Source organism: Triticum dicoccoides, chromosome 3A (assembly GCF_002162155.2).
Source record: "Triticum dicoccoides isolate Atlit2015 ecotype Zavitan chromosome 3A, WEW_v2.0, whole genome shotgun sequence".
Classification (NCBI taxonomy): Eukaryota; Viridiplantae; Streptophyta; class Magnoliopsida; order Poales; family Poaceae; genus Triticum; species Triticum dicoccoides.
Window position 1 is genome coordinate 392,442,332 of NC_041384.1, and position 16,682 is coordinate 392,459,013.

Sequence of the window (16,682 nt, forward strand, 5' to 3'; positions counted from 1 at the left end):
GGATTACACGAGCAAGTTTACTCGAATATTATATCTTCTGTTCACTTGTCCGCTACGAGACGAGCACCCTTCAGGACACCCTCATAGTACATCTTGGGGTGGCGATGCTCCTTGCCCTGTGGCAGCCCTTCCTTCACCAGCTTCACGGCGTCCATCTTGGCCCATTGCACCTTCACACGGGCGAAAGCCCGGCATGCACCTTCGATGCAGACGGACCACGTGATGGCTTCAAGCCGCGGGCAGGCATCCACAAGCCGCCTCACCAGGCCGAAGTAGCTGTTGAGAAGGGCATCGTCAGGCCACATCCGGACTATAAAGCCCTTCATGGCCTGTTTGGCCGCCTTGTGCAGCTCGACCAGTTGCTTCAGCTGATCGCTCAGAGGCATCGGGTGTTCGGTCCCAGTATACTGAGACCAGAATAGCTTCTTTGTTGAGCTTCCCTCCTCAGCCTGGTAAAACTGTGCGGCATCCGACACGCTGCGGGGCAAATCTGCGAATGCTCCTGGAGAGCTCCGGATTCGGGTAAGTAACAAGTAATTCACTTTCACATGCTTGCTTTGCATATAGAATGCCTTACCCGCCGCTATCTTCTTCATCGCATCAATCTCCTGGAGGGCCTTTTGGGCTTCGGCCTTGGCACTCTTTGCGCTTTTGAGGGTCGCGACAAGCTCGGACTCTCGCGTCTTCAAGTCAAGCTCCAACGCCTCGTGCTTCATCACGAGAGCGTGGAGCTCTTGCTGCACCTCGCCCACCCGAGCCTCATGCCTCTCCCGCTCGGTGCACTCCTTGGCCGCTTTGTTTTCGGCCTCGGATAGCGCTTGCTTCAGGGTCGCCACCTCGGTCGTGGCCCCTGGCAAATTTATGATGATCCTGTCATTTTGCAACCGCATTCTTTTTATACATATCTATGGACTAGGTACTACTTACCTTTGTTCTCCTCGAGCTGCCTCTTGGCAAGGCCGAGCTTGTCCTTGGACCCTTTAAGGTCCTCCTTCAGTGCGGCGACCTCCGCAGTCAGTGCGGCAGAGGCCAACAGTGAAGCCTGCATACGCATATAGACATACTTATATTAGACTCCTGCGATATTGTTTGACCTTTGTTCGGCTTTTCTTTTTGAATACCGAACAGAGCATCAGGGGCTACTGTCTATGCGGTAATATTTTTCCTACATTTCAAAAACTTACCTCAAAGCCTGTTAGAAGGCTGGCACAGGCTTCAGTCAGTCCGCTCTTGGCGGGCTGAACCTTCTGGACCACCGCACTCATAATAGTGTGGTGCTCTTCATCGATGGAAGCGCTGCGAAGCGCTCCCAGCAGATTGTCCAGTGCCTCTGGATGGACAGAGGTCACCGGCACAGGTGTTTTGCCCCTTTTGGAAGGAGGCCGCCCGCCCGAGTCCGGAACCACTGGGGGTTCCGGGGCGGTGTTCGGCTGAGGGCCGAACTCGGAGCCCTCGGGAGCCTTGCTTCTTCTGCTCCCGGAGTCCGGAAGGTCGCCTTGAGGCGCCTCCGGGACTGTCTCCCCTTGGCCCGGTGCCTTTTGAGACAATACCTCGGCGTCGTCCGTAGGGCAAGGGGAGGTGGCGGTCGGAAGTGGATCACTATCCATATCCGATGAGCCCAGGGAGTCGTCCGACGATACGTCGATACGGGCTCGCGGCGGTCTGCATAGTCATAATTCGGCGTTAGGAGAGGCTGTGCGACAAAGGTATGCTATGAGTTATTCTGGCATCCGAATACTTACGACTTCGCCAGGGGCTTGGACCTGAGCAGCCACTCGTCTTCGCCTTCGGCGGCGGCGGTGAAATAGTCCGGAAGAAAAGTCCTTCCCTTCTTGGACCATTCGCCCCCCCCCCCCCCGGTTGGGGCGGACTTCCTTTTCTTGTCTCCCCCAATTGAAGGGGGAGCATCTTCTTCTTCCTCCTCGTCTTCGAGGGAGGAGTGTGTCGCAGAGTTATCGGACGATGAGTCCGACAACACCTGGCGTCGGGAACTCTTTCGGGTTCCCTTGGCCTTCTTGGTCTTCTCCGGCACCTTATAAGGGGCCGGAGTCAGCATCTCCGTAAGGAGAGCGTCCGCAGTGTCTTCGGGCAGAGGGGCCAGACAGTTAATCTGCCCCGACGTCTCCACCCAGTCCTGTCAAATGCATGGAGATCAGACCCCGCACATGATTAAGCTAGGGGAAATAAAATATCCTACCGGATGTATAGAACTCACCAAATGCGCTCGGCGCTTCGCGCTTAACCCGCGGTCCTCGGTGAGGGAGGGAGGGACCTCGGCGCCCTTGAACAGCACCTTCTAGACATCCTTATGCATCGTGTCGAAGAGCTCGCTTAGAGTCTGGTGTTGGGCCAGGTCGAACTCCCATAAGTTGAAATCCCATTGTTGACACGGGAGGATCCGCGCGGATGAGCATGACCTGGACTATATTGACAAGCTTGAGCTTCTTGCTCGCCATATTCTGGATAAATTTCTGGAGTCCGTCCAGCTCCACCGATGAACCCCAGGACAGGCCCTTCTCTTTCTAGGAGGTGAGCCATGTGGGGATTCCAGATCGAAACTCAGGGGTAGCCACCCAGTTGGTGTCGCGCGGCTCGGTGATGTAGAACCACACCGATTGCCACCCCTTTATGGTCTCCACGAAGGAGCCTTCAAGCCATCTGACGTTGGGCATCTTGCCCACCATGGCTCCGCCGCATTCTGCTTGTTGTCCGCCCACCCCCTTCGGCTTGATATTGGAGGTCTTTAATCATAGGCCGAAGTGGGGGCGGATGCGGAGGAAAGCCTCACACACGACGATGAACGCCGAGATGTTGAGGATGAAGTTCGGGGCCAGATCATGGAAGTCCAGCCCGTAATAGAACATAAGACCACGGACGAATGGATGGAGGGGAAATCCCAGTCCGCAAAGGAAGTGGTGGAGGAAGACTACCCTCTCGTGAGGTTCAGGGGTAGGAACGATCTGCCCCGCAGCGGGCAGCCGATGCGCGATGTTCGCAGCTAAGTATACGGCTCCGCGCAGCTTCTTGATGTGTACCTCCGTAACGGAGGAAGCCATCCATTTGCCTCCCGCTCCAGACATGATTGGATAAGGTTGAGGGGAAGGATGTGGACTTGGGCGTTGGAGCTCGAGTGCACAAGAATGGATGGGCAAGGAGGAAGAAGGCGTGGGTAGAAAAAGGTTAAACCTTGTCCCTTTACAAGGGCGGCCGAAACTACGTGCCCCTACTAGCCTGGTGAAACTCGCTTGTCCCCCAAGCGCCGTGATCGATGGCGCGGTTGGGTTACCCACGCCCGTATTGATGAGAATCCCGTAATAGGGGGGACACGATCTCTGCTTTGACAAGACGTGTCAAAAAACTGCCTCGCGTTATGTGCGGGGCTAGTTAAAGGAAACGGTTCGAATAATCACCAGGCCAGGGCATAATGTCATGTTACCAAAACAAGTCAGCAGATTAGATTTGTGGAAATATTATTCTCCCTACGGTGGTATGTAGAACTTATTTTGCAGGGTCGGACACTATCCTTGTATTCAAATTCTTCTGCGGTGTATTCGGAGGAGGAACCTGCCTTGCAATGCCGAAGACAATATTGCGCGCCGGACTCATCGTCATTGAAGCCTGGTTCAGGGGCTACTGAGGGAGTCCTGGATTAGGGGGTCTCCGGACAGCCGGACTATATCCTTTGGCCGGACTGTTAGACTATGAAGATACAAGATTGAAGACTTCGTCTCGTGTCCGGATGGGACTCTACTTGGCGTGGAAGGCAAGCTAGGCAATACGGATATGTATATCTCCTCCTTTGTAACCGACCTTGTGTAACCCTAGCCCTTTCCGGTGTCTATATAAACCGGAGGGTTTTAGTCCGTAGGACAACATACAATCATACCATAGGCTAGCTTCTAGGGTTTAGCCTCTCCGATCTCGTGGTAGATCAACTCTTGTAATACTCATATCATCAAGAATAAATCAAGCAGGACATAGGGTTTTACCTCCATCAAGAGGGCCCGAACCTGGGTAAAACATCGTGTCCCCTGCCTCCTGTTACCATCCGCCTTAGACGCACGGTTCGGGACCCCCTACCCTAGATTCGTCGGTTTTGACACCGACAATTGGCTAAGGATGAGGTGACGATGCATGTGGGAAATGGTTCCAAAGTCGATGTGATCATGGTCGGCACGCTACCTCTACATCTACCTTCGGGATTAGTTTTAGACCTAAATAATTGTTATTTGGTGCCAGCATTGAGCATGAACATTATATCTGGATCTTGTTTGATGCGAGACGGTTATTCATTTAAATCAGAGAATAATGGTTGTTCTATTTATATGAGTAATATCTTTTATGGTCATGCACCCTTGAAGAGTGGTCTATTTATATTAAATCTCGATAGTAGTGATACACATATTCATAATATTGAAGCCAAAAGATGCAGAGTTGATAATGATAGTGCAACTTATTTGTGGCACTGCCATTTAGGTCATATTGGTATAAAGCGCATGAAGAAACTCCATACTTATGGACTTTTGGAATCACTTGATTATGAATCACTTGGTACTTCCGAACCATGCCTCATGGGCAAGATGACTAAAACGCCGTTCTTCGGAACAATGGAGCGAGCAACAGATTTGTTGGAGATCATACATACTGATGTATGTGGTCCGATGAATATTGAAGCTCGCGGCGGGTATCGTTATTTTCTCACCTTCACAGATGATTTAGGCAGATATGAGTATATCTACTTAATGAAACATAAGTCTGGAACATTTGAAAAGTTCAAAAAAAATTCAGAGTGAAGTGGAAAATCATCGTAACAAGAAAATAAAGTTTCTACGATCTGATCGTGGAGGAGAATATTTGAGTTACGAGTTTGGTCTACATTTGAAACAATGTGGAATAGTTTTGCAACTCACGCCACCCGGAACACCACAGTGTAATGGTGTGTCCGAACGTCGTAATCGTACTTTACTAGATATGGTACGATCTATGATGTCTCTTACTGATTTACCGCTATCATTTTGGGGTTATGCTTTAGAGACGGCTGCATTCATGTTAAATAGGGAACCATCAAAATCCGTTGAGACGACGCCTTATGAACTGTGGTTTGGCAAGAAACCAAAGTTGTCGTTTCTTAAAGTTTGGGGTTGCGATGCTTATGTGAAAAAGCTTCAACCTGATAAGCTTGAACCCAAATAGGAGAAATGTGTCTTCATAGGATACCCAAAGGAAATTGTTGGGTACACCTTCTATCACAGATCTAAAGGCAAGACTTTTGTCACTAAATTTGGATCCTTTCTAGAGAAGGAGTTTCTCTCGAAAGAAGTGAGTGGGAGGAAAGTAGAACTTGATGAGGTAACTGTACCTGCTCCCTTATTGGAAAGTAGTTCATCATAGAAATCTGTTTCTATGACTCCTACACCAATAAGTGAGGAAGCTAATGACGATGATCATGTAACTTCAGATCAAGTTACTACCGAACCTCGTAGGTTAACCAGAGTGAGATCCACACCAGAGTGGTATGGTAATCCTGTTCTGGAGGTCATGTTACTAGACCATGACGAACCTACAAACTATGAGAAAGCGATGATGAGCCCAGATTCCGCAAAATGGCTTGAGGCCATGAAATCTGAGATGGGATCCATGTATGAGAACAAAGTGTGGACTTCGGTTGACTTGCCTGATGATCGACAAGCCACCGAGAATAAATGGATCTTCAAGAAGAAGACATACGTTGACGGTAATGTTACTGTCTACAAAGCTCGACTTGTTGCAAAAGGTTTTTGACAAGTTCAAGGAGTTGACTACGATGAGACCTTCTCACCCGTAGCGATGCTTAAGTCCGTCTGAATCATGTTAGCAATTGTCGCATTTTATGATTATGAAATTTGGCAAATGGATGTAAAGACTGCATTCCTGAATGGATTTCTGGAAGAAGAGTTGTATATGATGCAACCTGAAGGTTTTATCAATCCAAAGGGTGCTAACAAAATGTGCAAGCTCCAGCGATCCATCTATGAACTGGTGCAAGCATCTCAGAGTTGGAATGTACGCTTTGATTATTGATCAAAGCATATAGTTTTATACAGACTTGTGGTGAAGCCTATATTTTACAAGAAAGTGAGTGGGAGCACTACAACATTTCTGATAAATATATGTGAATGACATATTGTTGATCGGAAATAATGTAGAATTTTCTGGAAAGCATAAAGGAGTATTTGAAAGGAGTTTTTCAAATAAACACCTCGGTGAAGCTACTTACATATTGAGCATCAAGATCTATAGAGATAGATCAAGACGCTTGATAAGTTTTTTCAATGAGTACATACCTTGACAAGATTTTGAAGTAGTTCAAAATGGAATAGTCAAAGAAAGAGTTCTTACCTGTGTTACAAGGTGTGAAATTGAGTAAGACCCAAAGCCCGACCACGGCAGAAGATAGAAAGAGAATGAAAGTCATTCCCTATGCCTCAGCCATAATCTCTATAAAATATGTCATGCTGTGTACCAGATCTATTGTATACCCTACACTGAGTTTAGCAAGGGAGTACAATAGTGATCTAGGAGTAGATCACTAGACATCGGTCAAAATTATCCTTAGTGAAATAAGGATATGTTTCTCGATTATGGAGGTGACAAAAGGTTCGTCGTAAAGGGTTACGTCGATGCAAATTTTGACACTGATCCAGATGACTCTAAGTCTCAATCTGGATACATTTTAAAAAGTGGGAGAAATTAGCTAGAGTAGCTCCATGCAGAGTATTGTTGACATAGAAATTTGCAAAATACATACGGATCTGAATGTGGCAGACCCGTAGACTATACTTCTCTCACAAGCAAAACATGATCACACCTTAGTACTCTTTGGGTGTTAATCACATAGCGATGTGATCTAGATTATTAACTAGTAAACCCTTTGGGTGTTGGTCACATGACGATGTGAACTATGGGTGTTAATCACATGGTGATGTGAACTATTGGTGTTAAATCACATGGCGATGTGAACTAGATTATTGACTCTAGTGCAAGTGGGAGACTGAAGGAAATATGCCCTAGAGGCAATAATAAAGTTATTATCTATTTCCTTATTTCATGATAAATGTTTATTATTCATGCTAGAATTGTATTAACCGGAAACATAATACATGTGTGAATACATAGACAACCATAGTGTCACTAGTATGCCTCTACTTGACTAGCTCGTTCATCAAAGATGGTTAAGTTTCCTAACCATAGACATGAGTTGTCATTTGATTAACGAGATCACATCATTAGGAGAATGATGTGATTGACTTGACCCATTCCATTAGCTTAGCACTTGATCGTTTAGTATGTTGCTATTGCTTTCTTCATAACTTATACATGTTCCTATGACTATGAGACTATGCAACTCTCGTTTACCAGAGGAACACTTTGTGTGCTACCAAACGTCACAATGTAACTGGGTGATTATAAATGTGCTCTACAGGTGTCTCCAAAGGTACTTGTTGGGTTGGCGTATTTCGAGATTAGGATTTGTCACTCCGATTGTCGGAGAGGTATCTCTGGGCCCACTCGGTAATGCACATCACTATAAGCCTTGCAAGCATTGTAACTAATGAGTTAGTTGCGGTATGATGTATTATAGAACGAGTAAAGAGACTTGCCGGTAACGAGATTGAACTAGGTATTGAGATACCGACGATCGAATCTCGGGCAAGTAACATACCGATGACAAAGGGAACAACGTATGTTGTTATGCGGTTTGACCGATAAAGATCTTCGTAGAATATGTAGGAGCCAATATGAGCATCCAAGTTCCGCTATTGGTTATTGACCGGAGACATGTCTCGGTCATGTCTACATAGTTCTCGAACCTGTAGGGTCCGCACGCTTAAAGTTTCGGTGACGATTGTATTATGAATTTTTGTGTTTTGATGTACCGAAGGTAGTTCGGAGTCCCGGTTGTGATCATGGACATGACGAGGAGTCTCGAAATGGTCGATACATAAAGATCGATATATTGGACGACTATGTTCGGACACCAGAATGGTTCCGTGGAGTTTTGGACATATACCGGAGTACCGGGGGGTTACCGAACCCCCCCGGGGAGTTTAATGGGCCAAGATGGGCCTTAGTGGAGAAGAAGAGGGGCAGCTAGGGCAGGCCACGTGCCCCCTCCCCCTCTAGTCCGAATTGGACAAGGAGGGGGGGGGGCGCCCCGCTTTCCTTCCTCTCTCTCCTTCCCTTCCTTTCCCCCTCCTACTCCAACTAGGAAAAGAGGGAGTCCTACTCCCGGTGGGAGTAGGACTCCTCCATGGCACGCCCTCCCCTGGCCGGCCGGCTCCTCCCCCCAGTACTTTATATACGGGGGCAGGGGGCACCTCTAGACACAACAAGTGATCTCTTAATCTCTTAGCCGTGTGCGAGGGTACATAGACAACACTCTCCCCTCTCGTTGCTATGCATCACCATGATCCTGTTTGTGCGTAGGATTTTTTTTGAAATTACTATGTTCCCTAACATGCAAGTCTAAGAGTATAGCAGCAAAATGTAAAACATTTGCGTATGAAGGTAAATGGAGGAGTTTGGAGGGAGCAAACACAATGTAGACACAGAGATTTTTGGCGTGGTTCCGATAGGTGGTGCTATCGTACATCCACGTTGATGGATACTTCAACCCACGAAGGGTAACGGTTGCGCGAGTCCACGAAGGGCTCCACCCACGAAGGGTCCACGGAGAAGCAACCTTGTCTATCCCACCATGGCCATCGCCCATGAAGGACTTGCCTCACTTGGGTGGATCTTCATGAAGTAGGCGATCTCCTTGCCCTTACAAACTCCTTGGTTCAACTCCACAATCTTGTCGGAGGCTCCCAAGTGACACCTAACCAATCTAGGAGACACCACTCTCCAAAAGGTAATAGATGGTGTGTTGATGACGAACTTCTTGCTCTTGTGCTTCAAATGATAGTCTCCCCAACACTCAACTCTCTCTCAAAGATTTGGATTTGGTGGACAGATAATTTGAGTGGAAAGCAACTTGGGAAGGCTAGAGATCAAGATTCTTATGGTTGGATTGGAATATCTTGGTCTCAACACATGAGTAGGTGGTTCTCTCTCAGAAAAAATGGTAGAAGTGTAGGCACGTTCTGATGGCCTCTCTACGAATGAAGAGTGGGTGGAGGGGCATAAATAGCCTCCACACAAAATCTAACCGTTACACACAATTTACCAAACTCGATGGGATCGAATCATAAAACTCAGTCAGACCGATTAAGTTCAAAATGTGAACGTTAGGCTTTTCGGTGGGACCGAAATGTCAACTTGGTGAGACTGATTTCATTAGGGTTAGGGCATAATGTAATCTCGGTGAGACCGATCACATAAACTCGGTAGGACCGATTTCTGTAATAGGCAAACAGAGAGTTGGTAAGGCAAACTCGGTGGGACCGAATCGCTCATTTCGGTGAGATTGAAACGTTACGAAAGGGAAAAGGAGAGTTTGCATTACGAACTTGGTGGGACCGATCGCTCATCTCGGTTGGACCGAAACGTTACGAAGGGAAATAGAGAGTTTGCAATCCCATTTCGGTGAGACCGAGATCCCTATCGGTGAGACCAGAGTGACTAGAGTTTCTGGCAGTGGCTATGTCAAGTGAACTCGGTGGCGCCAGATAAATAATTTCGGTGGGGCCAAGTTTGGCTTTTGGTTTGGGACATATGTGGATATGAGAAAGTGGTTGAGGGCTTTTGGAGCATATCACTAAGCATTTTGAGCAAGCAAGCCATTAAGCAACACCTCATCCCCTTTTAATAGTATTGGCTTTTCCTATGGACTCAATGTGATCTTGGATCACTAAAATGAAAATGTAGAGTCTTGAGCTTGAGCCAATCTGTGTCCTTAGCATCTTGAGGGGTCCACATTTCTAATCCATGCCATGCCAATCATTGAACTTTCTGAAACGACCATCTTAAAATAGCATTAGTTCAATGAGCTATATGTTGTTAGGAATTACCAAAACCACCCAGGGATAGTTGCACTTTCAAGTTCCGTCAGCATGATGGTGCGCTGACGGTGATGATGAAGTTACTGGCGCATGGCTTCACCTAAGCACTACGAAGATATGATCGAGGTGTGTAACTATGGAGGAGGGCACCGCATACGGCTAAGAGAAGACTTGGTGTGTCTTTGGGGTGCCCTCCTCCCACGTATATAAAGGAGGGGGGAGGCCGGCGGCCAGGGAGGAGGCGTGCCAGGTGTGGGGAGTCCTACTAGGACTCCCTAGTCCTAGTAGGATTCCCTCTCCTTTTCCTTTTCCGGAGTAGCAAAGGGGGAAGAGAGAGAAGGAGCAGGAGAGGGAAAGGGGGGCGCCTCCCCCACCCCTTGTCCAATTCGGATTGGCAAGGGGGGCGGGCGCCACCTCCTGGCCGGCCCTCTCTCTTCTCCACTAAGGCCCATGTTGGCCCATTAACTTCCCCTGGGGCGGTCCGATAACCCCCGGTACTCCAAAACTTATCCGAAACTTCCCGAAACCATTCCGGTGTCCGAATGCAACCTTCCAATATATGAATCTTTACCTCTCGACCATTTCGAGACTCCTCATCATGTTCGTGATCTCATCCGGGACTGCGAACAATCTTCGGTCATCAAATCACATAACTCATAATATAAATCGCCATCGAACGTTAAGCGTGCGGACCCTACAGATTCGAGAACTATGTAGACATGACCGAGACACATCTCTGGTCAATAACCAATAGCGGAACCTGGATGCTCATATTGGCTTCTACATATTCTACGAAGATCTTTATCGGTCAAACCGCATAACATACGTTGTTCCCTTTGTCATCGGCATATTATTTGCCTGAGATTCGATCGTCCATATCATCATACCTAGTTCAATCTCGTTACCGGCAAGTCTCTTTACTCGTTCCGCAATGCATCATCCCGCAACTAACTCATTAGTCACATTGCTTGCAAGGCTTATAGTGATGAGCATTACCGAGAGGGCCCAGAGATACCTCTCCGATACACGGAGTGACAAATCCTAATCTCGATCTATGCCAACTCAACAAACACCATCGGAGACACCTGTAGAGCATCTTTATAATCACCTAGTTACGTTGTGACGTTTGATAGCACACAAGGTGTTCCTCCGGTATTCGAGAGTTGCGTAATCTCATAGTCAGAGGAACATGTATAAGTCATGAAGAAAGCAATATCAATAAAACTAAACGATAATTATGCTAAGCTAACGGATGGGTCTTGTCCATCACATCATTCTCTAATGATGTGACCCTGTTCATCAAATGACAACACATGTCTATGGTCAGAAAACTTAATCATCTTTGATTAACGAGCTAGTCAAGTAGAGGCATACTAGGGACACTCTGTTTGTCTATGTATTCACACATGTACTAAGTTTCTGGTTAATACAATTCTAGCATGAATAATAAACATTTATCATGATATAAGGAAATATAAATAACAACTTTATTATTGCCTCTAGGGCATATTTCCTTCATATGGACCCTCAACTACTGATTGGAGAGCATCGATTGTGCTCCGCGCATCGTTTATACCAACAACTTCATCATACTTGGTGAAGGATGGTTGGCACCTGTCCTTGGCCTGCTCGCGCAGTTGAGTTGCCTGCTTGACCGACATCTCATAGTGGCGTGGGGGACGTGAGATATGGTAAGCGTACTGTGAATTACCACGAGCGTTCTAAGCTCCATGCCCAAAAGTCTGGGATTCATCTAGTGCAGAGGGGAATACATAGTACATCAGACCCCTCCACTGAAAAATTCTTGCTTGAACAGGCCCCTTTAAACTTGCAAAATTTTCATAAAAAATATTCTTTCACCATATCTGGCACATTAGCCGGCATGGGAACGATATGCTTCATAAATTCTTCCCTTTGTGACCAGGTATGTTGCCGAATTTATATAAATGTCCCATCTCATATCTTTCATATCAAATCCTGAACAACCACATCTTGTTTCTCAACAACCCTCTCTAAATCTAAGAAGGTCGTGACCCAGGAGCTGCCTCCAAAATGTTGGAGTTTGGATAATACACTGCTTTCAAGTTTCTAGCCTAAGGAGTCATGATCTTGCAAAACATTTATGCCTGCCTTGCCAAAAAGCTAGATTAAATAATTTAAGATCATGGAAACCAAGATCTCACTTGAATTTTATGTCGTGTTATCACCTCCTAGGACACCCAACACGCTATTCGTTTGCCTTCCTTGCTCCCCATCATAATTTCTTTATCATGAATTTGAAGTTCTCACACAAATCTTTACCAAGTTTAAAACATGTCATTGAATAAATCAAGATAGATGGTGCCATTGATTTGATCAGAATCTTCCGATCGGATGCCCCTTGTAGGTCTAAATTCATCCAATCCAATCTTTTGCCATTATAAACATGACTGTAAACTGTAAAAGAAACTGAGTTTTTTTTTGAGACAGTATAATTTTTTTTGAGAAACTTTTGAGACAGTATAAATCACAAACTTAGCCCAGTCCTGCCCACCAGGCAATCTATCCCGTACTCCACTCGCTGTTGGGCCTCAGCCCGCCACGCATCCCACCCGCACGGCCTCGCCCTAGGGTTTCTCCGTCTCTCTCTCTCTCTCTCTCTCTCTCTCTCCCCCGTTTCTCTCCTCCCAATCGAATCGGAATCCATGGAGTCGTCGAGGTCGCGGAAGCGCACGCGTCAAGAGTTGGACAGCACCGGCGACCCGCCGCCGGAGCGGGAGGTGGTAATGATCCTATACTTTGATTATTATGCCTTCGATTAGGGCTCGGGCGTTCGGGTTATCACTAACTTGGATTTGGCCCTGCCGCCGGTGCTGCAGGTAGCAAGGGGTGGCGCGTCGCCGCCTTGGCGGGATGACGACCGCGACGGCCATTACGTGTTTGATCTCGGCGAGAACTTGACCCGTCGGTGTAAGCACCCGCGTCTTAGGCCTGTTGTTATCTCCTAGAGCTATTGTGCACGCATATAAATACTTATTTATGTTAATTTTGAGAAACATGGTGGACAAAGGCTTGCCAATGTGCACATAGTTTAGAAAAAAAAGATGGATAAAGACTTGTTTATGTATACATAATTTGTAACTACTGGTGGTAGGCACTGACAATTACTTGTCCTACTTGTTGTTTTTTAAATGGATAAGGTTCACCTCCACAACGTGCATGAATGATTGGATTGTTTTATCTTGTTGTATAGAACTTTTATTTCTGCTTTGAGCTCAAGGGGATGATGAAGCAAAGTTCCCCTTTAAATTTTCAAATGTTATGTTTATATTAGCATACAAACTCGATTGGCACACGTGCTCCTTTTGACAATAGGTCTAAGTTGAAACTGGGAACACCTTGGTGATGTATTATTGTTTATTGACAATCTCCTTTTTTGCGATGCAGATAAAATCTTGAGCAAAATGGGTGAAGGTTCGGGTTTCCTTCATTATGGTTTCTATTGTAGTTCTCATTTTTTTTGCTATTACTCTAATGTAGAGCGACACGAGTTGGATTTTCATAGGTACTTTTGGCCGAGTTTTGGAATGCTGGGACCGTGAAACACGTGAATATGTTGCAATAAAAGTTGTCCGAAGCATCCGGAAGTACCGGGATGCTGCAATGATTGAGATCGATGTGCTCAATCGCCTTGCAGAAAATGAGAGATACAGATCCCTGTTAGTGTCCCAACAAACATAATCTCTATAACCTTACTCTTAGCTATTTCTTACTTGATGAATGTTCTTTAATGGCCAGCTGTGTCCAAATTCAAAGATGGTTTGACTATCGCAACCATATATGCATTGTAAGTTTGATTTTCTTCTGTTCAGTTATGCAAGTTCTACATGTTGATTCCAAGTGTCAGTTATTACATTCACTTCCATCTCCTATAGCGCATTGAATTCCTGTTTATATGCCTTGTTTGTTAACAGTTAATTTTACTAGCCCTCTCAGTACCTCTTACTCGTGCAAAGTGAGATGCTCATGCTGGTACACATAACATGATAATGTAGTCGTAATAAGATTTGCATGCTTATAAAACAGTTGCTTTTCTTCGCTCTTTCCTCATGAAGGTTCCCTGGTATGGAAACAAAATAAAGATAACTTTATTCAATGGATATCAATGGTTTTGTCAGGTATTTGAGAAGCTTGGGCCAAGCTTGTATGATTTTCTAAAGAGAAATAGATACCAACCTTTCCCTGTGGAACTTGTGCGGGAGTTTGGACGACAACTGTTGGAATCTGTAGCATGTGTGTGATTGCTTGATTCTGCATATCCGTTCTTAACAAGTTTGGCAGTTGCAGATTCATTTTTCCCTTGCTTTCAAGTGGCATGCTTGACCATCTTTTCCTTTCTTCTAAAATAGATATGCATGAATTACGCCTTATTCACACTGATCTGAAGCCAGAAAACATACTCCTTGTATCTTCCGAATATATAAAGGTTCCAAGTTCCAAGGTACCTAATCTCGACCAATTTTGTGGTGAGCATCTGCTATTTTGAAATTAGGCATACGGTATTAGCAGTTATCTTGAATGATCACTTGGGGTTGTACAGAAGAATTCACAAGATGAGATACACTTCAAGTGCTTGCCAAAGTCCAGTGCCATAAAGCTGATAGATTTTGGTAGTACTGCCTTTGATAATCAGGAACATAACTCGATTGTTTCTACGAGGCATTACAGGGCACCTGAAATAATCTTAGGTAAATTGGTTGTTCTTCAGGTTTTCTTATGTTTCATCTTGTTTGAGGTGTATGTTTATGTGTTTTTAATTATATGCTTGTAAAGGAAAAAACAAATGTTGTTTATAATCCTAGGAATCCAAGTATGATACATGCCAGTTGATACTCTTGTTTATCTATACATAACAAAACTTATTTAGAATAGAAACTGCTTTGCCATTTCCAGAATAGTGTTGGTTATGTTAGATGTAATCCTTGTGTTATTTACTTAGCTAGGGAGTAGTACTGTAGTAGCCAGGTTGGATCGCAGCTTCTTTAATCGGTAAGTTAGTATATGCAGCTAGTAGTCAATTTGCTTTTTTGCATGCACTGGCAGCTGCTGGACTGCAGGGTCGGTTTAGCACAATGATGGAAGATAAAATGACAGTTCTACAGACATTCAATGATTGATCTTTTAACTTTTAACTACTGGTTGGTTATATAGAATGGTAACTGTGCATATCATATGCCAAGATTTTGGGGCATATGACAGTGTTTTATTTTGCTCGATTGTTTCTTTCCTAGGTGTTTTTGTACTTTTGCTTGGTAAGATCTTATAGATGGCCATCCACTTCTGACGATGGAAAAGGGTGTTTCTAAGAGGGGTATATTTACTGGGTTTTATGATATAGATTAGTACTGTTGGTTTGTTACAGTCTAGTTTGGACATGCTCAGTAATTATGCCCTGAAGATTGCATTACATTGAAGGATTGATGTACTAGCTGAACAGATAGTATGGCACATCTTCGTCCTTGCAAAGTGGTCTGTCTAAAAATATATTCAGCTCTATATTTGATGGTTCTGGCCCTAACGAGACTAGTCTTGCATGAATAGTTATACAGTTGGGTATTTATTGGTCTAAATTGTACAGTGCCTTTTATATATGTCAAGCTGAAACCTGCACAATGATCCTCTTATTTTACTGTGCTGAACTCTGTTCTTTCTTTGTTGAATAAGAACTCATCTTTTCTCCTTTTTCCTTGTGGTTAGACCAACTGCTGTAGTAGTTGCTAATGTTTCTACTCCCAGAGGGGAATCGCGAGTTCTGATGTTACTGAATATTCCTTTGGCAGGCTTAGGCTGGAGTTTGCCATGTGATATTTGGAGTGTTGGTTGCATCCTCGTTGAGCTATGCTCGGTTAGATTGCTTGTGATGCCTGTCTTTCCTCTTTTACCTTGATATATGGTCCTAACCCTAAACATTTATAGGGGGAGGCATTATTTCAGACACATGAGAACCTGGAACACCTAGCAATGATGGAGAGGGTTTTGGGACCCGTACCAGAGCACATGATACGGAAGGCTAGGTTCGTATTTATACCGTTAATTTGATTATCATTTTTTAATTTCTCGTTGAGCTATCATTAACAAACAAATTATCTCCATGTGTCCTGGAGGTCCAGGATTACTTTTAGAACCAAACCCTTTTTATTGGGCTTGTTTCTCATGAGAATGGCAGTATCTCCACTTGTATCCTGGAAGTCCAGGGTTTGAGTCAGTATTCTTATAAAAAACCAAAGGGAAATGCTGCCTAAGAACCTAATAATTCCCTTTCCCAGGCCCCCACAACACGTGGGAACTTTTGATGCTGGGATAACCTTTGGCTATATGTTTGAGAGTGATATATATATATATATATATATATATATATATATAGGGTCGCGCTATTCGTCACCCTGGGCGATGAATAGTTATTCTTCACCCCCCCTCTATTTTACCATTAATACACCGTAATTTTACGTTCCGTAAGGTTTATTTTATTTTCGACGCAAAAAAGGACCGTAAGAAAATATATAATCGCCGTAAAAAATATTTTATGTTACGTAAAATTGCAAACGTAAAAACATAGTGTAAAATATACATAAAATGCATTTTTTCTGATCTTATCACCTATATTTTTATTTTCTTATGTCAAATTTTACGTAGTGAATCAATAGGAATGTAACTATTTGT

General features: G+C 44.8%; 1 protein-coding gene across 1 annotated transcript in view; it reads left to right on the forward strand.

Annotated features, from left to right (window-relative positions):
- The first annotated feature begins 12,522 nt into the window (after nucleotides 1-12,522).
- Nucleotides 12,523-16,682, forward strand: part of LOC119268290 (serine/threonine-protein kinase AFC3-like) — a 6,953-nt gene continuing 2,793 nt past the window's right edge. The window contains exons 1-10 of the mRNA XM_037549879.1: nucleotides 12,523-12,745; nucleotides 12,842-12,932; nucleotides 13,410-13,436; nucleotides 13,528-13,681; nucleotides 13,761-13,809; nucleotides 14,141-14,255; nucleotides 14,372-14,463; nucleotides 14,563-14,710; nucleotides 15,803-15,867; nucleotides 15,939-16,036. Of these exons, the coding sequence (XP_037405776.1) occupies nucleotides 12,668-12,745; nucleotides 12,842-12,932; nucleotides 13,410-13,436; nucleotides 13,528-13,681; nucleotides 13,761-13,809; nucleotides 14,141-14,255; nucleotides 14,372-14,463; nucleotides 14,563-14,710; nucleotides 15,803-15,867; nucleotides 15,939-16,036 (917 nt within the window). The 5' untranslated portion in view covers nucleotides 12,523-12,667. The remainder of the gene's footprint in view (nucleotides 12,746-12,841; nucleotides 12,933-13,409; nucleotides 13,437-13,527; nucleotides 13,682-13,760; nucleotides 13,810-14,140; nucleotides 14,256-14,371; nucleotides 14,464-14,562; nucleotides 14,711-15,802; nucleotides 15,868-15,938; nucleotides 16,037-16,682) is intronic.